This window comes from Schistocerca nitens, chromosome 4 (assembly GCF_023898315.1).
Source record: "Schistocerca nitens isolate TAMUIC-IGC-003100 chromosome 4, iqSchNite1.1, whole genome shotgun sequence".
Taxonomy (NCBI): domain Eukaryota; kingdom Metazoa; phylum Arthropoda; class Insecta; order Orthoptera; family Acrididae; genus Schistocerca; species Schistocerca nitens.
The window spans coordinates 772,517,432-772,538,550 of NC_064617.1; the positions used below are offsets into that span (position 1 = coordinate 772,517,432).

The 21,119-nt window shown below is 42.6% G+C and overlaps 2 protein-coding genes across 8 annotated transcripts in view; one reads left to right on the forward strand and one right to left on the reverse strand.

Annotated features, from left to right (window-relative positions):
- The window catches only part of LOC126253108 (heat shock factor protein), a 152,085-nt gene extending 151,717 nt beyond the window's left edge, over positions 1-368 (reverse strand). For 2 of the 5 annotated variants that reach the window (XM_049954220.1, XM_049954219.1), the window contains exon 1: positions 11-368. In XM_049954220.1, the coding sequence (XP_049810177.1) occupies positions 11-115 (105 nt within the window). In that variant the 5' untranslated portion in view covers positions 116-368. The remainder of the gene's footprint in view (positions 1-10) is intronic. The other 3 variants (XM_049954217.1, XM_049954218.1, XM_049954216.1) reach the window with 2 other exon arrangements.
- A 199-nt stretch (positions 369-567) lies between these two features.
- Positions 568-21,119, forward strand: part of LOC126253107 (protein pigeon) — a 486,240-nt gene continuing 465,688 nt past the window's right edge. For all 3 annotated transcript variants that reach the window (XM_049954213.1, XM_049954212.1, XM_049954214.1), the window contains exon 1: positions 568-1,060. In XM_049954213.1, coding sequence (XP_049810170.1) covers positions 1,000-1,060 — 61 coding nt within the window. In that variant the 5' untranslated portion in view covers positions 568-999. The remainder of the gene's footprint in view (positions 1,061-21,119) is intronic.

Consider the following 21,119-nt stretch of genomic DNA (forward strand, 5'->3'; position numbering starts at 1 on the left):
ATTTACATACCGAACTCCAACTTATTAGGTCATTCGTCTGAGGGTCTTCAACCATTTTCCATAATTTTGCTAGGAATGCGGGAACGTTTGTCCCGAGTTCTTCAATAGAATGCATCCTGAATTATGTTTGGAACGAAAATATCAGATCTACTGCCTCTCAACACCTTGACACATCAGATCATAACGTTCAATGGCGAATAAACAACTGAACTAAGTGCGAACAACAAACTTGAAACCATAAATGGCACATATAGACTCTCTGAAATTCTATTAAGTGTAATAATTTTCTTCAGCTACTTTACTCCGCACTTGCTCTTCAAATGTAAATAATCAACAGCACAACACATTCAACGTCAGTATGTCGGCAACTGCTTCTACAGTTCTTCCAACCAATTACATTGTGACTTTCCTAAGTTGTCACGTTGCAGGCAGCGTGTTACCAGGCTCTGTACACGAACGACTAAAATCTTCTGAAACAATTATGTAAACCTATGGTTACTTATACGCCAAATCTCACGCAGTTTCTCCTATATAAACTAATCAAAGTAAGCACTGTGTTTAAACATTTCACGAGTGGAAAACAAACGGTTATGACATGCTGGGTACCGTAAAAACAGTTTCTGCTTGTAATGGTGCAATACTTTTGGAGACTTCGCCATAAGGAGAACGTGTTAGTACACGTGACTACGACCAAAGACAATTACTACTATGTTATTGTGGGTCTTTCTCTTTCTACATTTATTTTTGTTTGTCAAATGGTGTGTTTTTTGATGATATTCTGTTGAAATAGTGAAATCAAGCGTGGAATTATATTAGTCTTACAAATAAACATTTTTAACGAAAATAAGTATATAATATGACGGCACCTCTTATGGCCTGTTTCGCTCTGAAGCTTCTATTATCGATTTTGGAACAGTAAATACTTGTGCATCGAACATGCTGTAAAGTCAGCTGATTAAACTATTAAAGATCAGTACTGTTAATCGTAAAGGCTGAGCAATGGTTGCGGTGGAAAACCTCGGACGCATACTGAGTGATGTTTTTCAGAGAAAAGGAAAAGGTTCTAATTTGTGATCTTCTTCATGATACTTCCCGTTCTTTATTTACATTAAAATAGTATTTTTGTAGAACATTTATGCTTATTACAATATTTAAATACACCGGAATACTGTCAACAAAAGATATCATTACTACCAAAGTGCTGTAGTGATACACAAAAGTATTTTGATATTTCACTTTGTATAATTGATTGGACGCATGCTTTTTTCCGCATGAGCATGTTCCATTACGTAATGTTAACGAAGTTATTGACTAATGCAAAGCGCGAGTTTGTTAGTGTACATAAACAAGTTTGACTACCACTATTTTTGAATGTTTGAATATTATTGCAAGGAACACAAGATAGATTCTGCAGTCTGTTTTTGTGGAGTCATTATTTTTAACGATTCATCATTGTCAGCTTTGTCGTATTTGGATTGCGTATTGTATCGACAACTTTACAGGAAAAATTCAGTGGCATAAAATAGGATTTGTTAGAGCAAAGGGCGACATAAATATAGTTAGTTCATGTTGCAATATTATGCGGTCCTATGATTTCATGTCATTCAGTTGCCTTTAGCGAGTCGTACTATATGTGGAACTAACTTCGCATTCTGTAACAGAAATTTAGAGTAGAAACTGGAAATAGAAAAAAACTGTGAATCCGTCATCACATGTCAGTTAAAATATTAATAATAGAATTGAGTACCTTGTGTATAGTTATATGATTGAGTACTTTTAGTTGCTGCTGCACATTTGATAGTGTACCGTCAGTTTCCCAAAATTAGTTGGAACAAAGGCTTGAAATGAAGAGGATTACTATGGTTTCTTCATCTTGACAACTATATTCCAGTGGACCTACCGTGTTGTAATGCAAATTGAGTTAGAGTCAAATGCCTGCATGATGATGGTCATGTTATTCCACAACATATCTACACTCCTTTACATTATTCTTAGCAAATGCCCTTCAAACTAACTAACTAAAGACCTTAGAATGTGGTACCCGGTTAATACTTTTACACTGAAAATTATTTACTCACTGTACATTCCGAATGTAGATCTGCTATAGGATTACACACATAGCAATTTTTCTAAATGACAAAGATTTCTTCTACCTATTACAAGATTCATAACCATACAATTTGAAACAAAGCCCTTGTTGACAAACATAATTTCAGCAACATTTGTTGTTAGCAGTTTAATGGCAAAGTTCGGTACTTAGTAACACCAGAATTCTAGTACAGTTGCTTCTTGATTTCAATATTTTCTCAATTCTTTTTAAAGTTGTTTACTAAACTTTGTTGCACGACAGAGGAGAAGACCATGGTAAAAATTACATTTTGGACTCCCCTTGCATATTTCAATATAGTGCGGATGTAAATTTTTGGCTGGTTAATTTGTTACCCCAGTCAGAGTTATTGCCTTTACATTTGTTGGCTTCGCCAACTAGCAGCCAAACTGTAACCTTTCAACCTAACCACCTAGACCATGGGCTGTGCTACAGATCAGTCTTTTACAGCAACCAAGATTTTTTTTTTTTTTTTTTTTTGGGGGGGGGGGGCTGCCCTGTACATAACTTTTGCTAAAGACAATTAATACTGACATGTAAGGGTAAGGCTTGAGCGTGTAACTGACCATTGGGATAACCATCATACAAAGTTTTCACACGTTTTTAATGAAAAAAAAAAAAAAAAAAAACTGAGTTATTCTTATCACTTTATAGTGTGGAACAGTATTTGTGAATTAAGTCTACACCCCTTAATTCACATACTAGCAGGTTCTTAGCTATGGCACTGAACAGTTCTTCATTTTAGTTACTTGAGTAACTTATCAACAGTAACAAGAGTGACAAATTAATAATTGTGCAAGTGAAAGGAATCATTCTTGGAACGTATCGCATCAGGTTTTTGCATATATTTATCCATAAATGTATTGCTGAATAAATCAGTTGAATTGTTATTGACAGTTTTGTCTTCCTGGGAATCAACCATTTTTTCTTTGTCATCTTTTGCAGTGAATATGCTTCGTAAAATTTCCAAATTTTCCCCCCTGCACTAATGCAGCAGGTTCTGGAATAAGCAAAAAATTTTAATTTTGATTCAAATTCTGGGAATAGTGGTTTATTGAGGAACTTAATGATATTTTGTAGGTAAAGATGAGTAGTTATCTCTATAAATATGTGTGAGCAATTTGAATGTGTTGCACAAATTCAAAATTTTTAAGTTATGCTTTATCGTTCTAGAGGTGGATGTATGCAGACTGATAGTGAAAATTATATTATAAAAGCAACCTACTATTTTAAATTCTTAGAAGTTAACCTTGCTGTATTTCTCAAACCTTGCTTCATCATGTGGTGTAAACTCTACTGACATGTCTTTCTTAATGTGCTGCTAAGCTGCCTATGGCCACTATTAAATGTTTCCAGGAGTGGGGTCCCAGTCCGATGTGAACTTGTACTCTAGTTTACTAAAGTTTTCTTAAATCACTTCAGATGATGATTACTTAAAACAGCAGCTTGGTTGATTTCTACATTATTTTTTTGTATTGTGATCCAACTCTAATAAGGTCAACTAGATATTGGGCGTAACCTTTGTTTTATCGACACACAATTTCAATTTAGAAATGAAGAGCAGTGTCAAAGATTCTATAGCCAAAGAGGCAATGTACAAGTTCAAGTCAGCATTGTTTCACTTTAAGGAGGAGGAATAAAATTGTATGAATGCAGCATGAAATCTTGGGAACAGGGCTTGCTGTTATGCTGTAGATGTCCTTGTGACTGCATAATTCTGGAAATATTATTGGAATATGGCATTACTAAGAAGTGTAGCCAAGAAAAAGAATTATACCGTGAAATTGAGGGAAAACTCCGAAAACAAAAAAAAGATGCATTTGAAATATGTTGATTAAAAGAAATTCATGTGGTTTGCACTGCCAAAAATGATTTGTGATGTTTCTCAAGATGGTGTGGTAATTGTATATGAAACACAGATGATTAAAGTATATTGTCTGAAAGTTTTTATTTCAAAATACACTTCAATCTTCTTAACAAAACACTGGAAAAATTAATTAAATCTTGAGAAAAGTTGAGAATCACTGGATTATTAGCAGTGATAATATTTTTAAGAAACTAAGCATTGATCATGAAATAGTTGTGAATCCTATAGATTAGACTGTATTGTAATAACATAGTTCCACTTTGATGGATCATAATTCCTTCTATGAAAAATATGTAACAGAACAAATTTCCATCTTTTTGTGACTGCTTGTTGCTGCTGACAATAATCAAAACATCAGTGACTGTGAGTTGGGGCAGATGGCCTCTTTAGTGTGGTCCCTTCAAACCCCACAAACCAACCAACCAACTGCGAGTTGCTTTTGAATCAAACAGTTTCAAGATGGTGTCCTATTGGCATTCCATGAGATTTTACTCCTACGGATGAAAATTTTAGACTAATATCCCATAATAGTAGAGAAGCACAACACTCTTGGCTTCAACAGATATGTTGTAAACTACAGGAACATGAAAGTTATAAATACCACTGAACTGGAAAAAGACTGAGAAGTGGAGGGATTCAAAGAAGTGAAAATTGTATTGAAAAAAGTCCCCTGTGGCATAAAAAAAACTATTGCACCCCTTTTAACAAACAGTTCTCTGATGGCCTCAGAACTGTGTTTATCTGCCTTATATATCCTATTTTATGTGTTGCAATAAAATGTGGGAGATATTGTTGTACAATGGCAACCTGGGAAAAATGTCCAGAAATCTTACCTTCCGTGTTCATTCCCAAAAATGTATATAGACTCAGGGTTTCAACAGGTTCTGGAAATCAGGCTTTATCAGGGAATTTCAAACAAGTCAGGGCAATATCAAGGAAATTTGAAAAAAAAAAGACACTGGAAAAATCTCGTTTTTGTCACAGTAGATGAAATTGTTTGTTTATTGAAGTGTCGTGCATTGTTGCTGACTGGTTGCAGCTGAGTACCTGCACCGCTTCCCCACTCCCTCATTACTACTGCTTCTCCCCTTCCTACTACTCCCCTCTGCTTGCAGTCAGTGCTGCCACAACTTCATGTCACTAGTCTAGCAGCTGCCGACAAGAGGCAGGGAAGCAGGAAATGTCAATTGTTTGGACAGAATTCTCAGAGATTGTAGACGCAGTGGCCAGAGACAGTGGTCTGTGTGCATGAGTTGTGTCTGAATGATTGCGTGAATGTGTGTGTGCTCCCATTTTCTGGCAAGAGCTATGGCTGAAAATTTAATTCTGAGAGTGTGATTGTCTTTTCTATGTGCCTGTCTGTGACTCAGCAATCATCTTTACGGTGAGTTTCTTCCTATCCTCATTATTATTGATTCTCAGGGTATTTCAACATTATATTTGTTGCATGGATTGCTCACTGTTATCTCATTTCATCAACATGCTGTCTGTGGCTCATGAATATCTGGCCACACAAGTGGATTTCTGCACCCAGCCAAAACCAAAGGCCATTTTACAGGTGTCTGTAATGGATTGGGCCTGCCAATCTGAAGCCATTCGGTTCCCACTAATGTGCAGGCCCTGCCCATAGGATCTAGTCTCACCAATCTGCCCGCAGGCCGGGTCTGTTGGTGTGTGGCGAAATGCAGTGGATTTTCATGGTTTATCCATGGACCCAGGACTGCAGTGCTGCTCAGCAGGCCAGAGACCAGGGGCAATGGATTTCAGGAATTGTGACTGTCTCATCACAAGTCTGTTGTACAGTGTGGCGTTTTATAGACATTTTATTTGCCCTAGTACATTCTGGCACTTCAAAAGTAGTTTATATCTTAGAAAGTATGGATGATAAGAAGAAGAAAATTGTGTCAGTCGCTGATGGTTTGTATGCTACGTACTCGTGCATTTCTTGAAAGAAAAATCACACATTACCTCTAAAATCATAGATATAGCACAGTGAGTAATTACTAACTATAATGGACATAGTAGAGCCAACATTTTATTGGTTGTAACCCACAGTGTTGGTTTACATATTTTAAATGTGTTGTGACTCCAAGCAAAGGCGTATTTTTGTCACAAAATGTGTTTAATTTTATTGAAATAATATAACATCTCTGATCTTAATTGAACACGTGTACTATTTGGATTGCTTTCTCCATCTAAATACAGTTCATTACAAAAGATGTTGATTTTAGTACTTAAGTTTTTTGCTCACATCAGGAAATGCCATCTGCTTGCAAGTTCATTTTCTTACATCTTAACTTACTCTTCAGATCTCAAAATTTGTCAGGGAAAAATGCTAAAACTTGTATGGAAATCAGGGAAATGTTAGGGAATTTCACTTTGGCAAAATTGTGGCAACCCTGAAACTACTAAAATACTAACTTCACTAGAAACAGGAACTGTTCAGTATATATAAGCGAGACCCTGTAGCTCTTGAAGAATTAACCGCGTCAGCTCCTCCCATCTCGGATACTTCAGAGCTTATGATGGGTTGTGGGGCTCTGCGTACATCTGCTGCAGGGGTCAGTTGGCTGAGGTTTGCTTGTACACAACTGTACTTTGTTCCAAAAACAGAGACAGCAACACACTTACAAGAGCTAGCCATAAAATTTTAGTTACTATCTTGAAAAACATCTAGATGTGACCATGAAACATGTTGTTATTGTTGTGGTCTTCAGTCCTGGGACTGGTTTGATGCAGCTCTCCATGCTACTCTATCCTGTCCAAGCTTCTTCATCTCCTAGTACCTACATCCTTCTGTATCTGTTTAGTGTATTCATTTCTTGGTCTCCCTCTACGGTTTTTACCCTCCACGCTGCTCTCCAATACTAAATTGATGATCCCTTGATGCCTCAGAACATGTCCTACCAACCGATCCCTTCTTCTAGTCAGGTTGTGCCACAAACTTCTCTTCTCCCCAATCCTATTCAATACCTCCTCATTAGTTATGTGATCTACCCATCTAATCTTCAGCATTCTTCTGTAGCACCACATTTTGAAAGCTTCTATTCTCTTCTTGTCCAAACTAGTTATCGTCCATGTTTCACTTCCATACATGGCTACACTCCATACAAATACTTTCAGAAACGACTTCCTGTCACTTAAACCTATACTAGATGTTAACAAATTTCTCTTCTTCAGAAACGCTTTCCTTGCCATTGCCGGTCTACATTTTATATCCTCTCTACTTCGACCATCATCAGTTATTTTTCTCCCCAAATAGCAAAACTCCTTTACTACTGTAAGTATCTCATTTAGTAATCTAATTCCGTCAGCATCACCTGACTTAATTCGACTACATTCCATTATCCTTGTTTTGCTTTTGTTGATGTTCATCTTATCCTCCTTTCAAGACACTATCCATTCAGTTCAACTGCTCTTCCAAGTCCTTTGCTGTCTCTGACAGAATTACAATGTCATCTGCGAACCTCAAAGTTTTTATTTCTTCTCCATGGATTTAATACCTACTCCAAATTTTTCTTTTGTTTCCTTCACTGCTTGCTCAATATACAGATTGAATAACATCGGGGAGAGGCTACAACTCTGTCTCACTCTCTTCCCAACCACTGCTTCCCTTTCATACCCCTCGACTCTTATAACTGCCATCTACTTTCTATACAAATTTTAAATAGCCTTTCGCTCGCTGTATTTTACCCCTGCCACCTTCAGAATTTGAAAGAGAGTATTCCAGTCAACATTGTCAAAAGCTTTCTCTAAGTCTACAAATGCTAGAAACGTAGGTTTGCCGTTCCTTAATCTAGCTTCTAAGATAAGTCCTAGTGTCAGTATTGCCTCACGTGTTCCAATATTTCTATGGAATCCGAACTGATCTTCCTCGAGGTCGGTTTCTACCAGTTTTTCCATTCGTCTGTAAAGAATTCGCGTTAGTATTTTGCAGCTGTGACTTATTAAGCTGATTGTTTGGTAATTTTCACATCTGTCAGCACATGCTTTCTTTGGGATTGGAATTATTATATTCTTCTTGCAGTCTGAGGGTATTTCGCCTGTCTCATACATCTTGCTCACCAGATGGTAGAGTTTTGTCAGGAGTGGCTCTCCAAAGGCCGTCAGTAGTTCTAATGAAATGTTGTCTACTCCCAAGGCCTTGGTTTGACTCAGGTCTTTCAGTGCTCTATCAAACTCTTCATGCAGTATCATATCTCCCATTTAATCTTCATCTACATCCTCTTCCATTTCCATAATATTGTCCTCAAGTACATCGCCCTTGTATAGATCCTCTATATACTCCTTCCACCTTTCTGCTTTCCCTTCTTTGCTTAGAAATGGGTTTCCACCTGAGCTCTTGATATTCATGCAAGTGGTTCTCTTTTCTCCAAAGGTCTCTTTAATTTTCCTGTATGAAGTTTCTATCTTACCCCTCTTGAGATAAGCCTCTACATCCTTACATTTGTCCTATAGCCATCCCTGCTTAGCCATTTTGCACTTCCTGTCGATCTCATTTTTGAGACGTTTGTATTCCTTTTTGCCTGCTTCATTTACTGCATTTTTATATTTTCTCCTTTCATCAATTAAATTCAATATTTCTTCTGTTACCCAAGCATTTACACTACCCCTCGTCTTTTTACCTACTTGAGCCTCTGCTGCCTTCACTATTTCATCCCTCAAAGCTACCCATTCTTCTTCTACTGTATTTCTTTCCCCTATTCCTGTCAATTGTTCCCTTATGCTCTCCCTGAAACTCTGTACAACCTCTGGTTCTTTCAGTTTATCCAGGTCGCATCTCCTTAAATTCCCACCTTTTTGCAGTTTCTTCATTTTTAATACACAGTTCATAGCCAATAGATTGTGGTCAGAGTCCACATCTGCCCCTGGAAAGTCTTAAAATTTAAAACCTGGTTCCTAAATCTCTATCTTACCATTATATAATCTATCTGAAACCTGTCAGTATCTCCAGGCTTCTTCCATGTATACAACCTTCTTTTATGATTCTTGAACCAAATGTTAGCTATGATTAAGTTATGCTCTGTGCAAAATTCTACCAGGTGGCATTCTCTTTCATTTCTTAACCTCAATCCATATTCACCTACTATGTTTCCTTCTCTCCCTTTTCCTACTGCCGATTTCCAGTCACCCATGACTATTAAATTTTCGACACCCTTCACTATCTGAATAATTTCTTTTATTTAATCATACATTTCTTCAAATTTCTTCGTCACCTGCAGAGCTAGTTGGCATATAAACTTGTACTACTGTAGTAGGCGTGGGCTTCGTGTCTATCTTGGCCACAATAAGGCGTTAACCATGCTGTTTGTAGTAGCTTACCTGCACTCCTATTTATTTTATTCATTATTAAAATGACTCTTGCATTACCCCGATTTGTTTTTGTATTTATAACCTTGTATTCGCCTGACCAAAAGTCTTGTTCCTCCTGCCACCGAACTTCACTAATTCCCACTATATCTAACTTTAATCTATCCATTTCCCTTTTTAAATTTTCTAACCTACCTGCTTGATTAAGGGATCTCTGACATTCCATGCTCTGATCCGTAGAACGCCAGTTTTCATTCTCCTGATTATGACATCCTCCTGAGTAGTCCCCACCCGGAGATCCGAATGGGGGACTATTTTACCTCCGTAATATTTTACCCAAGAGGACGCCATCATCATTTAACCATACAGTAAAGCTGCATGCCCTCGGGAAAAATTACGGCTGTAGTTTCCCCCTTGCTTTCAGCAGTTCCCAGTACGAGCATAGCAAGGCCATTTTGGTTAATTTTACAAGGCCAGATCAGTCAATCATCCAGACTGTTGCCCCTGCAACTACTGAAAAGACTGCTGCCCCTCTTCAGGAACCATGCGTTTGTCTGGCTTCTCAACAGAGACCCCTCTGTTGTGGTTGCACCTACGGTACGGCTATCAGTATCGCTGAGGCACGCAAGCCTCCCCACCAACGGCAAGGTCCATGGTTCATGGGGGGTGGGGGTGGCATGAAAACATGAAACATGGTGATATTAATTTTTCGTTACAGTTCCTTCTTCAGTGGGACACGTTTTCCTTCCCATGTAATGGATGATTTCTAGTTCATCTCCTTGTCATTCTGAAAATGCTTGCAACTCAACAGTTTCTTCAATAATAGATAGAGTAAAAAATTTCTGAGTCCAATTCCAGGAGAAGGGGGGAAGTGGGAGAATGCAAAATTTGGGAAATTTCAGTAGTATTTTCCTGAAACAGTTTGCCCTTAACAAGTACAACCTGTTACCTGTTACCCCCCTGCAGGTTTGGGGGTTAGAATAGGCCCGCATTATTCCTGCCTGTCGTAAGAGGCGACTAAAAGGAGTCTCAAATGTTTCGGCCTTACGTGATGGTCCCCTCTCGGGTTTGACCTCCATCTTTCTAAATTATTCCGAAGAGCGAGCCAATTGGGGAAGGGCGCCTTACATGGTGCACTGTATCCGTCGTGCATTGAGACCTTTAGCCGGCTTTTTCGTCGTTGCAATGGTGTCTCGCTCGTTTTCCATCTCTTGGGCAAGGATACGTCCCTGGGTGCGATTACCACACTGCACTCTGCAGTGTTGCTTTTAACTGCGATGACGACGTTGGACATTTTTGCACCTAAGATCCAGCACGGTAGCCAGTCTGTTGTGGTGGGGCCGCCATGTACCCTGTTGGATGTAGCCCCCTGACAACACAGGGATCACTCTACTGATGCCTGCGCCGTTAACTCCCCATGTATGCCAAGGAGTAGATGCCCATCTCCCTGGGGCATCAGGACTCCCGACAATGGCCATCCTGCCAGGTGGCTATTGCTGCGGCTGGGTGGCACCCGTGGGGAGGGCACTTGGTCGGAGTAGGTGGCATCAGGGCGGATGACCCGCAATGAAGCGTGGTACATCATCTCTCGCTGGCAGCCAGCCACCAGCAGTCTCTAAGCGTTTGAGGGCTCATTTTAAAGCTAACGTTTATGACCCCAAATCGTTCCCATCCCTGGCCACACCATGGGAGGAACGAAAGGCAATGAATGACAGTGACGTGTATTCGCCCAGGTATCTCGTCTGTACCAGAGCTGATGGTGACTCGTTTCTATCCGTGAAGCCTCAGTTCTTTGTAGAGCATTTAGAGGACAAGTTTGGGGAGGTGGAGGGCTTGTCCAAAATGCGCTCTGGGTCAGTTTTGATAAAAACGACATCCTCTGCCCAGTCACGCAGGTTACTTGCTTGTGACAAGTTGGGGGATGTTAACGTTACCATCACCCCACATAAGAGTTTAAATATGGTCCAGGGTATTATTTTCCATCGGGACCTACTTTTGCCATCTGATGACAAGCTGCGCGCCAATTTAGAGCGCCGAGATGTACATTTCGTCCGGCGTGCTCATCGGGGTCCGAGGGACAATCAGGTAGCTACCGGTGCCTTCATCTTGGCCTTCGAAGGTGATAAATTACCAGAGAAGGTCAAGGTGATGGTCTACCGATGTGACGTCAAACCCTATATCCCTCCCCCGATGTGGTGCTTTAAGTGCTGGAAGTTCGGTCACATGTCCTCTCGCTGTGCTTCTAGCCTCACATGTCGAGATTGTGGACGCCCATCTCATCCCGATACTCCATGTGCTCCGCCTCCCATCTGTGTCAGCTGTGGAGAGCCTCATTCCCCTTGCTCGCCAGACTGCAGGATCTTACAGAAAGAACGCAAAATCATGGAATATAAGACCCTGGACCGACTGACCTACACTGAGGCTAAGCGGAAATTTGAACGGCTACATCCCGTGAGCATGATGTCATCTTATGCCTCCACTGTCACTCCTGCTCCAGCTCCTTCAGCTGCAAGACATAGTCAGCTCAGAGTCAGAGGACCTCACCTGCCCCCTTGACGATGGGGGCCCCTTCTCTCGCTGTTGCTCCCACACCATCTACCTCGGGAGCAGCACCCACTAAACCACTGGGGACACCAGTCCCCACTTCTAAGCCGGAGAAGCGTAAGTCTTCTTCGGCTTCTCTTGCTCGGAAGGGATCCCTTGGGTCACTCCCTTCCCAGGTTCCTACCAGCGGCACAGCAGACACCAACAAGTGGCTGAAGAAGCCACAGGTCGCTGGTCGACGGGCTTCGCGATCCTCTTCGGTCCTGGAGACTGACTCCAATTAGCCCTCTCAACAACGGCAACCAAAGGAACAGCGAGAGAAAATGACTTTGAAGACCCGTAAGACCAAGACACTTGCGGTGGCACCTACTCCACCGCTACCTAAAAGCTCTGCGTCTGAGGATGAGTTGGAGATCCTTGCGTCCGCTGAGGACCTCAATCTCGCCGGTCCCTCAGATGCAATGGATAGCACTTGCACGGGTGCTCCATCGGAGGCAGCAGGTGACCCAGCGGCGTAATCTGCCTTCCCAGTCCCGTCACGCCTTTCTCTGCCATGGACAATACCATCCTCCAGTGGAACTGCAGCGGTTTCTTCCACCATCTAGCTGAGCTCCGCCAACTTATCAGCCTTCACCCTTTCTTCTGCATTGCTCTTCAGGAAACTTGGTTTCCAGCAATGCGAACCCCCGCCCTCCGTGGCTATCGGGGTTATTATAAGAACCGGGCAGCATATGAAAGGGTGTCTGGTGGCGTCTGCCTCTATGTCCTTCACACTCTGCACAGCGAGTCTGTCCCTCTCCAAACACCTTTAGAGGCTGTCGCTGTTCGGGTGTGGACGCCACAGGCTGTTACCGTCTGCAGTCTTTACCTTCCACCGGATGGTGATGTCTCGCAGCATGTCCTGGCTGCGCTGATAGCCCAATTGCCGCCACCTTTCTTGCTATTGGGCGACTTCAACACCCATAACCCTCTGTGGGGTGGGTCAGTGGCAACAGGTTGAGGCGCCACCGTTGAGCATTTATTGTCGCAGCTCGATCTCTCGATTTTAAATGATGGTGCCTTCACACACTTCTGTGTGGCGCATGGCACATACTCCGCCATTGACCTTTCAATCTGTAGCCCTAGCCTCTTACCGTCTGCCCAATGGAGTGTGCATGACGACCTGTGTGGTAGTGACCACTTTCCGATCTTTCTGTCACTACCACAGCGTCACTCTTCTGGGCGCCCTAGCAGATGGGCTATGAATAAGGCTGACTGGGACTTGTTCTCCTCCACTGCCGCTATTGAGCCTCTCTCTAATGATGACATTGATGCGGTGGTTCAATCGGTCACCACCGGCAACGTTACTGCCGCCGAATCTGCCATTCCCCATTCCTCTGGGTCCCCTCAGCGGCGGACTGTGCCTTGGTGGTCGCCTGAGATCGCTGCAGCGATTAAAGATCGCCGGCGGGCACTACAGCGTCACAAGCGACCTCCCTGCATTGAACACCTCATCACCTTCAAACAGCTGCGAGCGCGGGTCCGCCGCCTTATCCGCCAAAGCAAGCAGGAGTGCTGGGAGCGGTATGTGTCCACCATTGGCCTCCATGTCTCTCCATCGCAGGTGTGGGCCAAGATCCGACGCCTCTATGGCTATCGGACCCCTGTCAGCATCCCTGCGCTCTCACTGAATGGAGCAGTTTGTACAGACTCCGACGAAATTGCCAACAGCTTGGCAGAGCATTTTGCTCTTAGTTCCGCTTCTTCCAATTACCCACTGGCCTTACGCTCCATTAAAGAGCGGATGGAACGTCGGAGCCTTTCGTTTCGCACCCACCACCCAGAATCTTACAATGCTCCATTCAGTGAGTGAGAATTTCGCAGTGCCCTAGCCGCTTGCCCTGATACCTCTCCTGGGCCAGATGGCATCCACTGTCAGATGCTGAAACACCTTTCAGTGGACTGCCAGCGGCGCCTCCTCGATCTTTACAACCATCTTTGGGTCGAGGGGGAGTTTCCGTCGCAATGGCGGGAAAGCATTGTCATCCCCGTTTTGAAACCTGGAAAGAGCCCTCTGGAGGTGGACAGCTACCGTCCCATTAGCCTCACCAACGTTCTTTGCAAGTTGCTTGAACGGATGGTGAGCCGGCGCTTGAATTGGGTACTGGAGTCTCGGGGCCTTCTGGCTCCGTCTCAGGGTGGGTTCCGTAAAGGCCGCTCCGCCACTGACAATCTGGTGAGCCTGGAGTCGGCCATCCGTACTGCCTTTGCCCGCCATCAGCACCTGGTCGCTGTCTTTTTCGACATGCGGAAGACGTACGATACGACATGGCGTCATCACATCCTTTCTACATTTCATGGATGGGGTCTTCGGGGTCCTCTGCCACTTTTTATCCGCAATTTTCTGTCGTATCGTACCTTCCGCGTGCAGGTCGCGGCCTCATATAGTTCCTCCCACGTCCAGGAGAACGGTGTGCCACAGGGTTCTGTTTTAAGTGTCTGCCTGTTTTTAATAGCCATTAACGGGCTCGCTGCGGCCGTGGGCAATTCTGTCTCCGCTTCCCTGTATGCTGACGACTTCTGCCTTTACTATAGCTCTATTGGCATTGCAGCTGCTGAACGTCAGCTACAGGGCGCAAGGCGCAGTCTTGGGCTGTAGCGCGTGGTTTTCAGTTTTCGGCTGCCAAGACCCGCGTTATGCATTTCTGCCGGCGCCGAACGGTCCATCCTGCGCCGCGGCTTTATCTTGACGGCGAACTTCTTGCTGTGGTGGAGACCCACAGGTTTTTGGGTGTACTTTTTGATGCCCGGTTAACTTGGCTGCCTCATATTCGGCAGCTTAAACAGGCGTGTTGGCGGCATCTCAATGCTCTGCGATGCTTGAGCCACACCAGCTAGGGCGCCGACCGATCTACCCTGTTACGGCTCTACCAGGCGTTAATCCAGTCCCGTCTGGATCATGGGAGCCTGGCTTATGGCTCCACTTCCCCATCTGCGTTGCGGGTACTGGACCCAATACTACACAGCGGGATACGACTTGCCACTGGTGCCTTCCGCACCAGCCCTGTGGACAGCGTACTAGTGGAGGCAGGTGTCCCTCCCCTGCGGTTACGGCGCCAACGTTTGCTGGCCGCTTATGCTGCCCATGTTTTTAGCTTGCCCGGGCATTCAAACTATCGTCTCCTGTTCCCGCAATTGGTCGTCCATCTGCCAGAACGTCGGCCCCGGTCTGGTCTTTCGCAGTGAGGATCTGGTCTTTGCCGTTTTTGGTAGTGGGAATTCATATATTTCCACTGCATGCAATGCTGTTTTGTCACAGTGATGCAACCAGCACTCGTCCATGGTGATTAGGTGGCCAAAGAAGTCATCTGAATTAGACTGACACAGCTGTAACATTTCCACTGCTGCCTTGGTTCGGCTGGATTTTTGAATGGGTGTGAGCATTTGAAGAACCCAGCTGGTGGCTGCTTTCATCACACTCAAAGTATTGTGCAAGATGTCGGAAACTGATTCGTGAATTGATTATTCACGTTTTTCAGCTTTGCCTCGATTCTGGTATGTCAGCTTTCGCACACCACACTCTACACTTCTCATGGAATTCCTGGTTCTTCGCAGAGAGGTGGCATACCTCTCTGTTCTTTATCATCCAGACTGGTTTGACCACACTGGAAGCATCTGTCCCATCTAACCAGAGTCAAATGATGGTGCATTGCTGCTGCATATTTCCACCAACTCATCATGGATTGCATGGATTGTTGCAGTGTTGTTCACCTTCAAATGCAGAAAAAAAATTCCTGCACGATTCTCCACTTTATGAGGATGCTGTCTTTTTGTTCAAGGTCCTCTGCTGGTGTGCAACAGTACTGTGCCTTGATGATTTCAATGTGAATTAGGACTGCAGATAAATGTCTGCAGATGAACACAAAAAAAAGAAAGGTTAAGTAACTCTATTTTTGAAGGTGTTATTTCCTTAACGATTGATCTACCTGTTCTCTTTCATCAGTCATTGCAGTGCAGTGGGAAATGGCTGATGATTTTAGTTTTAGTGACCATTTCCTTCTAAGGAGAGAGACAGAGAGGATGGGAGAGGGAAGTTGCTGTGCCCTGTTCAAAGGAACCATCTTGACATTTGCCTCAAGCAATGTAGGGAAATGATGGAAACCCTAAATCCGGGTGTGTGGGTGGGATTTGAACAGTTGTCCTCCCAACTGTGAGTCCAGTGTGCTAACCCCTGTCAACTCGCTCGGCATCTAGAACAGCCTGTCAAGTACAGCATGGTCCAAAATGAAGCTGCCAGAATGTTGATGCTTACCGGAACCAACACTATACCACCAACCAGGGGGGTGGGGGTGGGGGGTGGGGGGGGGGTGGAAGAAATGTGTCCTGGACTTCATAGATCAACGCTGTGTTTATTGTGAGTTGCTTGATCTTGCAGATCTTCATCTTAGGCTGTTCACTGTTTCTATTTTGCTTCTTTTTTTCACAGTTCAGTACACCTTGTTCTTGTTTTCATGCTTGATCTGCACTCAGTTGTTGAGGGGCTATCTGCTTTGTGGGGCTGCAGGGGGGAGTTTTCCTTGTCAGCAGTGCCCTTAGTGAATAATGGTGTTGTCACAGCCACAACACGTGCTGTCAGCCAGATAATGACATGAAACTTACACAGAATAACATGAGAAGCGAGCCTTTCACTTGTCCCACTGTAATAATCAGTCCTGGGAAAGGGGCACAGGTAAGTGTACACTAACACAAAAAAAGCGCTAACCTAATAACACAATACTAAACATCAATATTATGCCCCTCTTCAGATCAAAACTTTACAGTGAACAGAGCATGAATTATCTTATGGGGAGGGGGAAATACATTTGTACCAAAGGGAGAACACAAGGATACATGATCATCATCATCAGTTATCTGCTATATTAGCAGGTCCTTTGCCTCTCCATTTTCTGCGATCCATTGCTTCCTTCTTAAGGCTGCTGTATGTTGTACCGTCCATCATGTCATCCAGTATCTGGAATCTCTTCCTTCCTCGCTTCCTTTTCCCTTCTACATAACCTTCTAAAACTGTTTTTATCGGTCCGTCATTCTTTCTTAATATATGCCCAATCCAATTTCATTTTCTTCTCTTGATTACATCTAGTAACTGTCTTTTCTCTCCCACTCTTCTCAGTACCTCTTCATTTCTTACTCTGTCCATCCAACTTATACTTTCCATCTTCTGCCATGTCCAGATCTCAAAAGCCTCCAGCCTTTCTCTTGTCTTTTTTCCTCATAGTTCACGTTTCAGCGCCATATAGAACAACACTCCATACAAGACATTTTATGAGTCTCTTTCTGAGTTGTGTGTCCAGACCGCTGCAGAAGATTCTCCTTTTCTTATAAAACGCCTCTTTTGCCATTGCTATCCTTGTTTTAATTTCTGTAGTGCACTTCCAGTCAGTGTCTATCCTGCTTCCAAGATACTTAAAATTTTGCACATGTTCTAGTATTTCTCCATTCAGCATAATTTTTATTTCCTTATTTCCTCCTAGTGCCAATACTTTTGTTTTATTTGTGTTAATTTTCATTCCATATTTTTTTCCGTTAGTTGCAATGGTGTCCACCAAATCCTGTAATTCTTTTTCCCCTGTGGCTAGAAGGACCATGTCATCAGCAAATCTCTAACACCCTACTCTTCTTCCTCCAATTTCTACTCCTTTGTCATCTAATGAGTGTCGGTCAATCATATTTTCCAAGTAGAGGTTGAAAAGAGTAGGTGATAAACAGCATCCTTGTCTTACTCCTTTTCTTAGTCTGATCCAGTCTGTACTTTCTCCTCTCACTTTAACTGAAACTTTTTGATTAAGATATAATGAGTTTATAAGTCTTCTGGTTTTCCAGTCCACTCTCTTTTCCCTCATTATAGTCGCCAGCTTGTCCCAAACCACACTGTCAAATGCCTTTTCTAGATCGATGAAGCACATATATAGGTCTTTTCCTTTTTCAATAAAGCTTTCTCCCAAGATTCGTAGGAGCCCTATTGCATCTCTGGTGCCCGTATTCTGTCTGAAGCCAAACTGCTCCTCGCCAAGATTCTCCTCCATTACTTTTACAAGTCTTTTATTAATTATTCTTAACATCACTTTGGCTGCATGTGAAATGATGCTGATTGTCCTGTGCTCGCTGCATTTCTTGGTTCCTTGTTTTTTCGGTAATGGAATCATTACTGTTGTCAGAAAGTCCTCAGGCCATTCACCACTGTCATACATTTTATTACATAACCTCAATATTTCTCTTATTCCACCGTGGTTCAAGCACTTTAGTATTTCTCCCAGTATTGTATCTGTATCTACCGCTTTGCCATTTTTCATTGCAGCTATGGCAGACTTTACTTCTTCCATTATGATGGTCGGTCCTTTCTCGTCATCACTTACACTGTTGTGTGATTCAAGTTCCAGAGTTTCTGGTTTGCTATTTGTGTCATATAGCTCCTTTATATATTCTTCCCATCTCTGGAGGACACAGTCACAATCTTTGTACACTACCTCTTCATCTTTGCTCAAAATTTCCATAGTAGCACTTCCTGCTCTGTTTTGTTCCCATGTCATAGTCTTTATTCCGTTGTGTAGTAAGTCGTATCTTCCCTTCCTGTCCAGTCCTTCAATTTCATCACATTCCCCTTTAGCCATTTTTTCCTAGCCTGCTCTGTTTCTCTTCGCAGTTCATTATTTAACCTTCAGTATATCTTTCTTGCATCTTCAGTGTTCTTGTTTTTCAATTTTCTTCTCTCCTCCATCTTGGAAATCATTTCTTGTGTGACCCATGGTTTTTTTTGACCTTTTCCCTTTTACATATCCTATATTTTGCTGTCCTGCTTTAATGATTCCTTCTTTCAGCATATTCCAGTACTCGTTGGCATTATCAGGTGCTTCTTGGTCTCGTAATGTGTTTAGAAACTCCCGAGACAGCATTTCTGTAATTTGTTCTGTGTTGCATCTTATCTTCTCTAAATCCCACTTCTTCACCATGGTCGCCTTCTTCAGTTTTTTCATTCTTATTTCTATTTATGCCATAAGTAAGTTGTGGTCACTATTAATATCTGCACCTGGTAATGTGTGCACCTTCTTGATTCCATTCCTGTATCTTTCTTCTATCAGTATAAAATCGATTTGGTTTCTGTATTTATCCCCTGGTGATTTCCAAGTGTAGAGCCGCCTCTTGTGGTTCTTGAACCACGTGTTTGCCGCTATCAGCTGCCTTTCCCTGCAGAAGTCAATTAACCATCCGCCTCTGTCATTTCTCTTTCCAAGACCATGACTGCCTACTATGTTTCCCTCTTTCCCTTCTCCCACAATGGCGTTCCAGTCTCCCATTACTATTTTGCAGCATTTTTTATTTTTGTCCATTATTCTCTCTATTACATTGTAGGTTTCCTCTACAATTTGGTCATCATGTTCTGAAGTTGGCATATACACCTGGACAATCAGCAAATCTTTTTGTGCTCCTTTCAGCCTTACACCAATAACCCGGTCATTTGCATAGTCTACATATTCCACACATTTAGCCAATTCCTTTGTCATAATCATTCCTACTCCACTAATTCCTTTTACTTCTCCTCCTGAATAGTAGAATACATATTCATCTGACTGTAACTCTCAATGTCCATTCCATCTTACCTCAGCAACTCCTACGAGGTCCATATGATTCTTTTCCATCTCTCTTTTAAGGTTTTCTAGTTTTCCTGCTTGTAGCAGAGTTCTGACATTCCAGTTACCAATTCTCGTTTTGATTTTTTGCCTCCTTTCAAGGAAAGGAGGCAAGGAAAACTGGGATGGAACTACAGCAATGAGATGTAGAATGAAAGAAAGGCCAGAGGGGAAAGGAGATGCTGAAGAGGTGAAGTTGTTGAGGTTTAAGGCAGACTTCTTTCTTTGCTTCAGGAGTTGAACTGGTTTGCAAAATGAATCTCTACTGACAGGTAGCATATTGTTCTGTTGCAGGGAACTTGGGGAATGTCATTTGAACTGTGCATGTAACTTTTGCATGTATTCATTTATTTCTCATTCATCACTAACAACTATAAAAGAAATGTGTGGTATTTCTTCAATCATGGCACCTCTCCATTTTCTGAATTTTTTTGGCAATCCTCGGCAAAGCACATACAGAATCTTCACCTTTTGATGCTATTTGGCTTCCTTTGTCATTCTACTTTATTGTATAATGCAATTGCGAAGGCTATTGACTTGCTGCTGTGTAATGGGTATTTCATGTCACTCTGCAGCCAGTCAATGTAGACCCTTCCTCATGATCTTCATGTTTCAGCATTCATCTCGTACAGGTGTGGTGCTTTGTCATGCACAGTGATATTGGGCAAGACTATGTTGAGGGACACGGGTTATCCGTATTACACATCACTCACCCTGGCTGTGGTGTGGCAAATTGTCTCCAAGAAAACTGGTTCTCAGTGAAAGGTGCTACCTCTCCCAGCTCTCCTCAACCTACATCTTTATAATTTTGCAGACAATGGAATGATCAAGTGTGGAAAAGAATGTTCTTGTCACTGAAAGCTAAGACACGATATTTTCACTTGTAATTCTGCTTCAAATCAATTTTGTATTTTTTTTGCTGCAACTACCACAGGTTTCTGTGTAGATAGCAAGAGATCTGCTTGTATGCCCAATTCCCTTTGGTGTCCTGGCAGTGAGATTGACCCTTGTGTGCAAAAGGATAATTGGAATTATGTAGACATGTGTAATGGACCCATAAGTTCAGCATATCTAACTATTTCATTCTCAGGAAGCTGAATTCCAAAGAATACTATAACACAATATAATTTAAAGCTACAAAATAATATTATTTGCAAAAAATTTCACACTTTGAGTCCAGTGTTCAGCAACCAGAATGGCACACTCATTCGCTGCAAACAAGTCTTCTGTATCACATGGTTCACTCAGATTACTTTAAACCAACAGGTGTCATCACAGTTACAAAATTCTGTTGAGGCTCTTCCAGGTCCTGTGTTGGAGATAGCAGCCTGACAATAGCTGCTCCTTTGCTATCCATAATCCCCCAGGAGCCGTTGTTCTTCACAGCTCAGTTTGGTGGGCTTCTGCTGAAGTTGGAATTTGTACTGTTTTAAGTAGGAAGCTTTTTCTGGATTTCAGTTGTGATGTGTATGCGTGAGTTCCAGGTAATGGATGCCTTGGTTCTGTCTCTTACTTCTTCTTTTCGTTCTCTGCTGCTACATGTCTTCTTACATCTGGAGGTGCTACTGCCATGGATGGAAAGATCTTACTTGCTGGGTTTGGTCTTCCTGGTGTCTGTGCAGCCTAT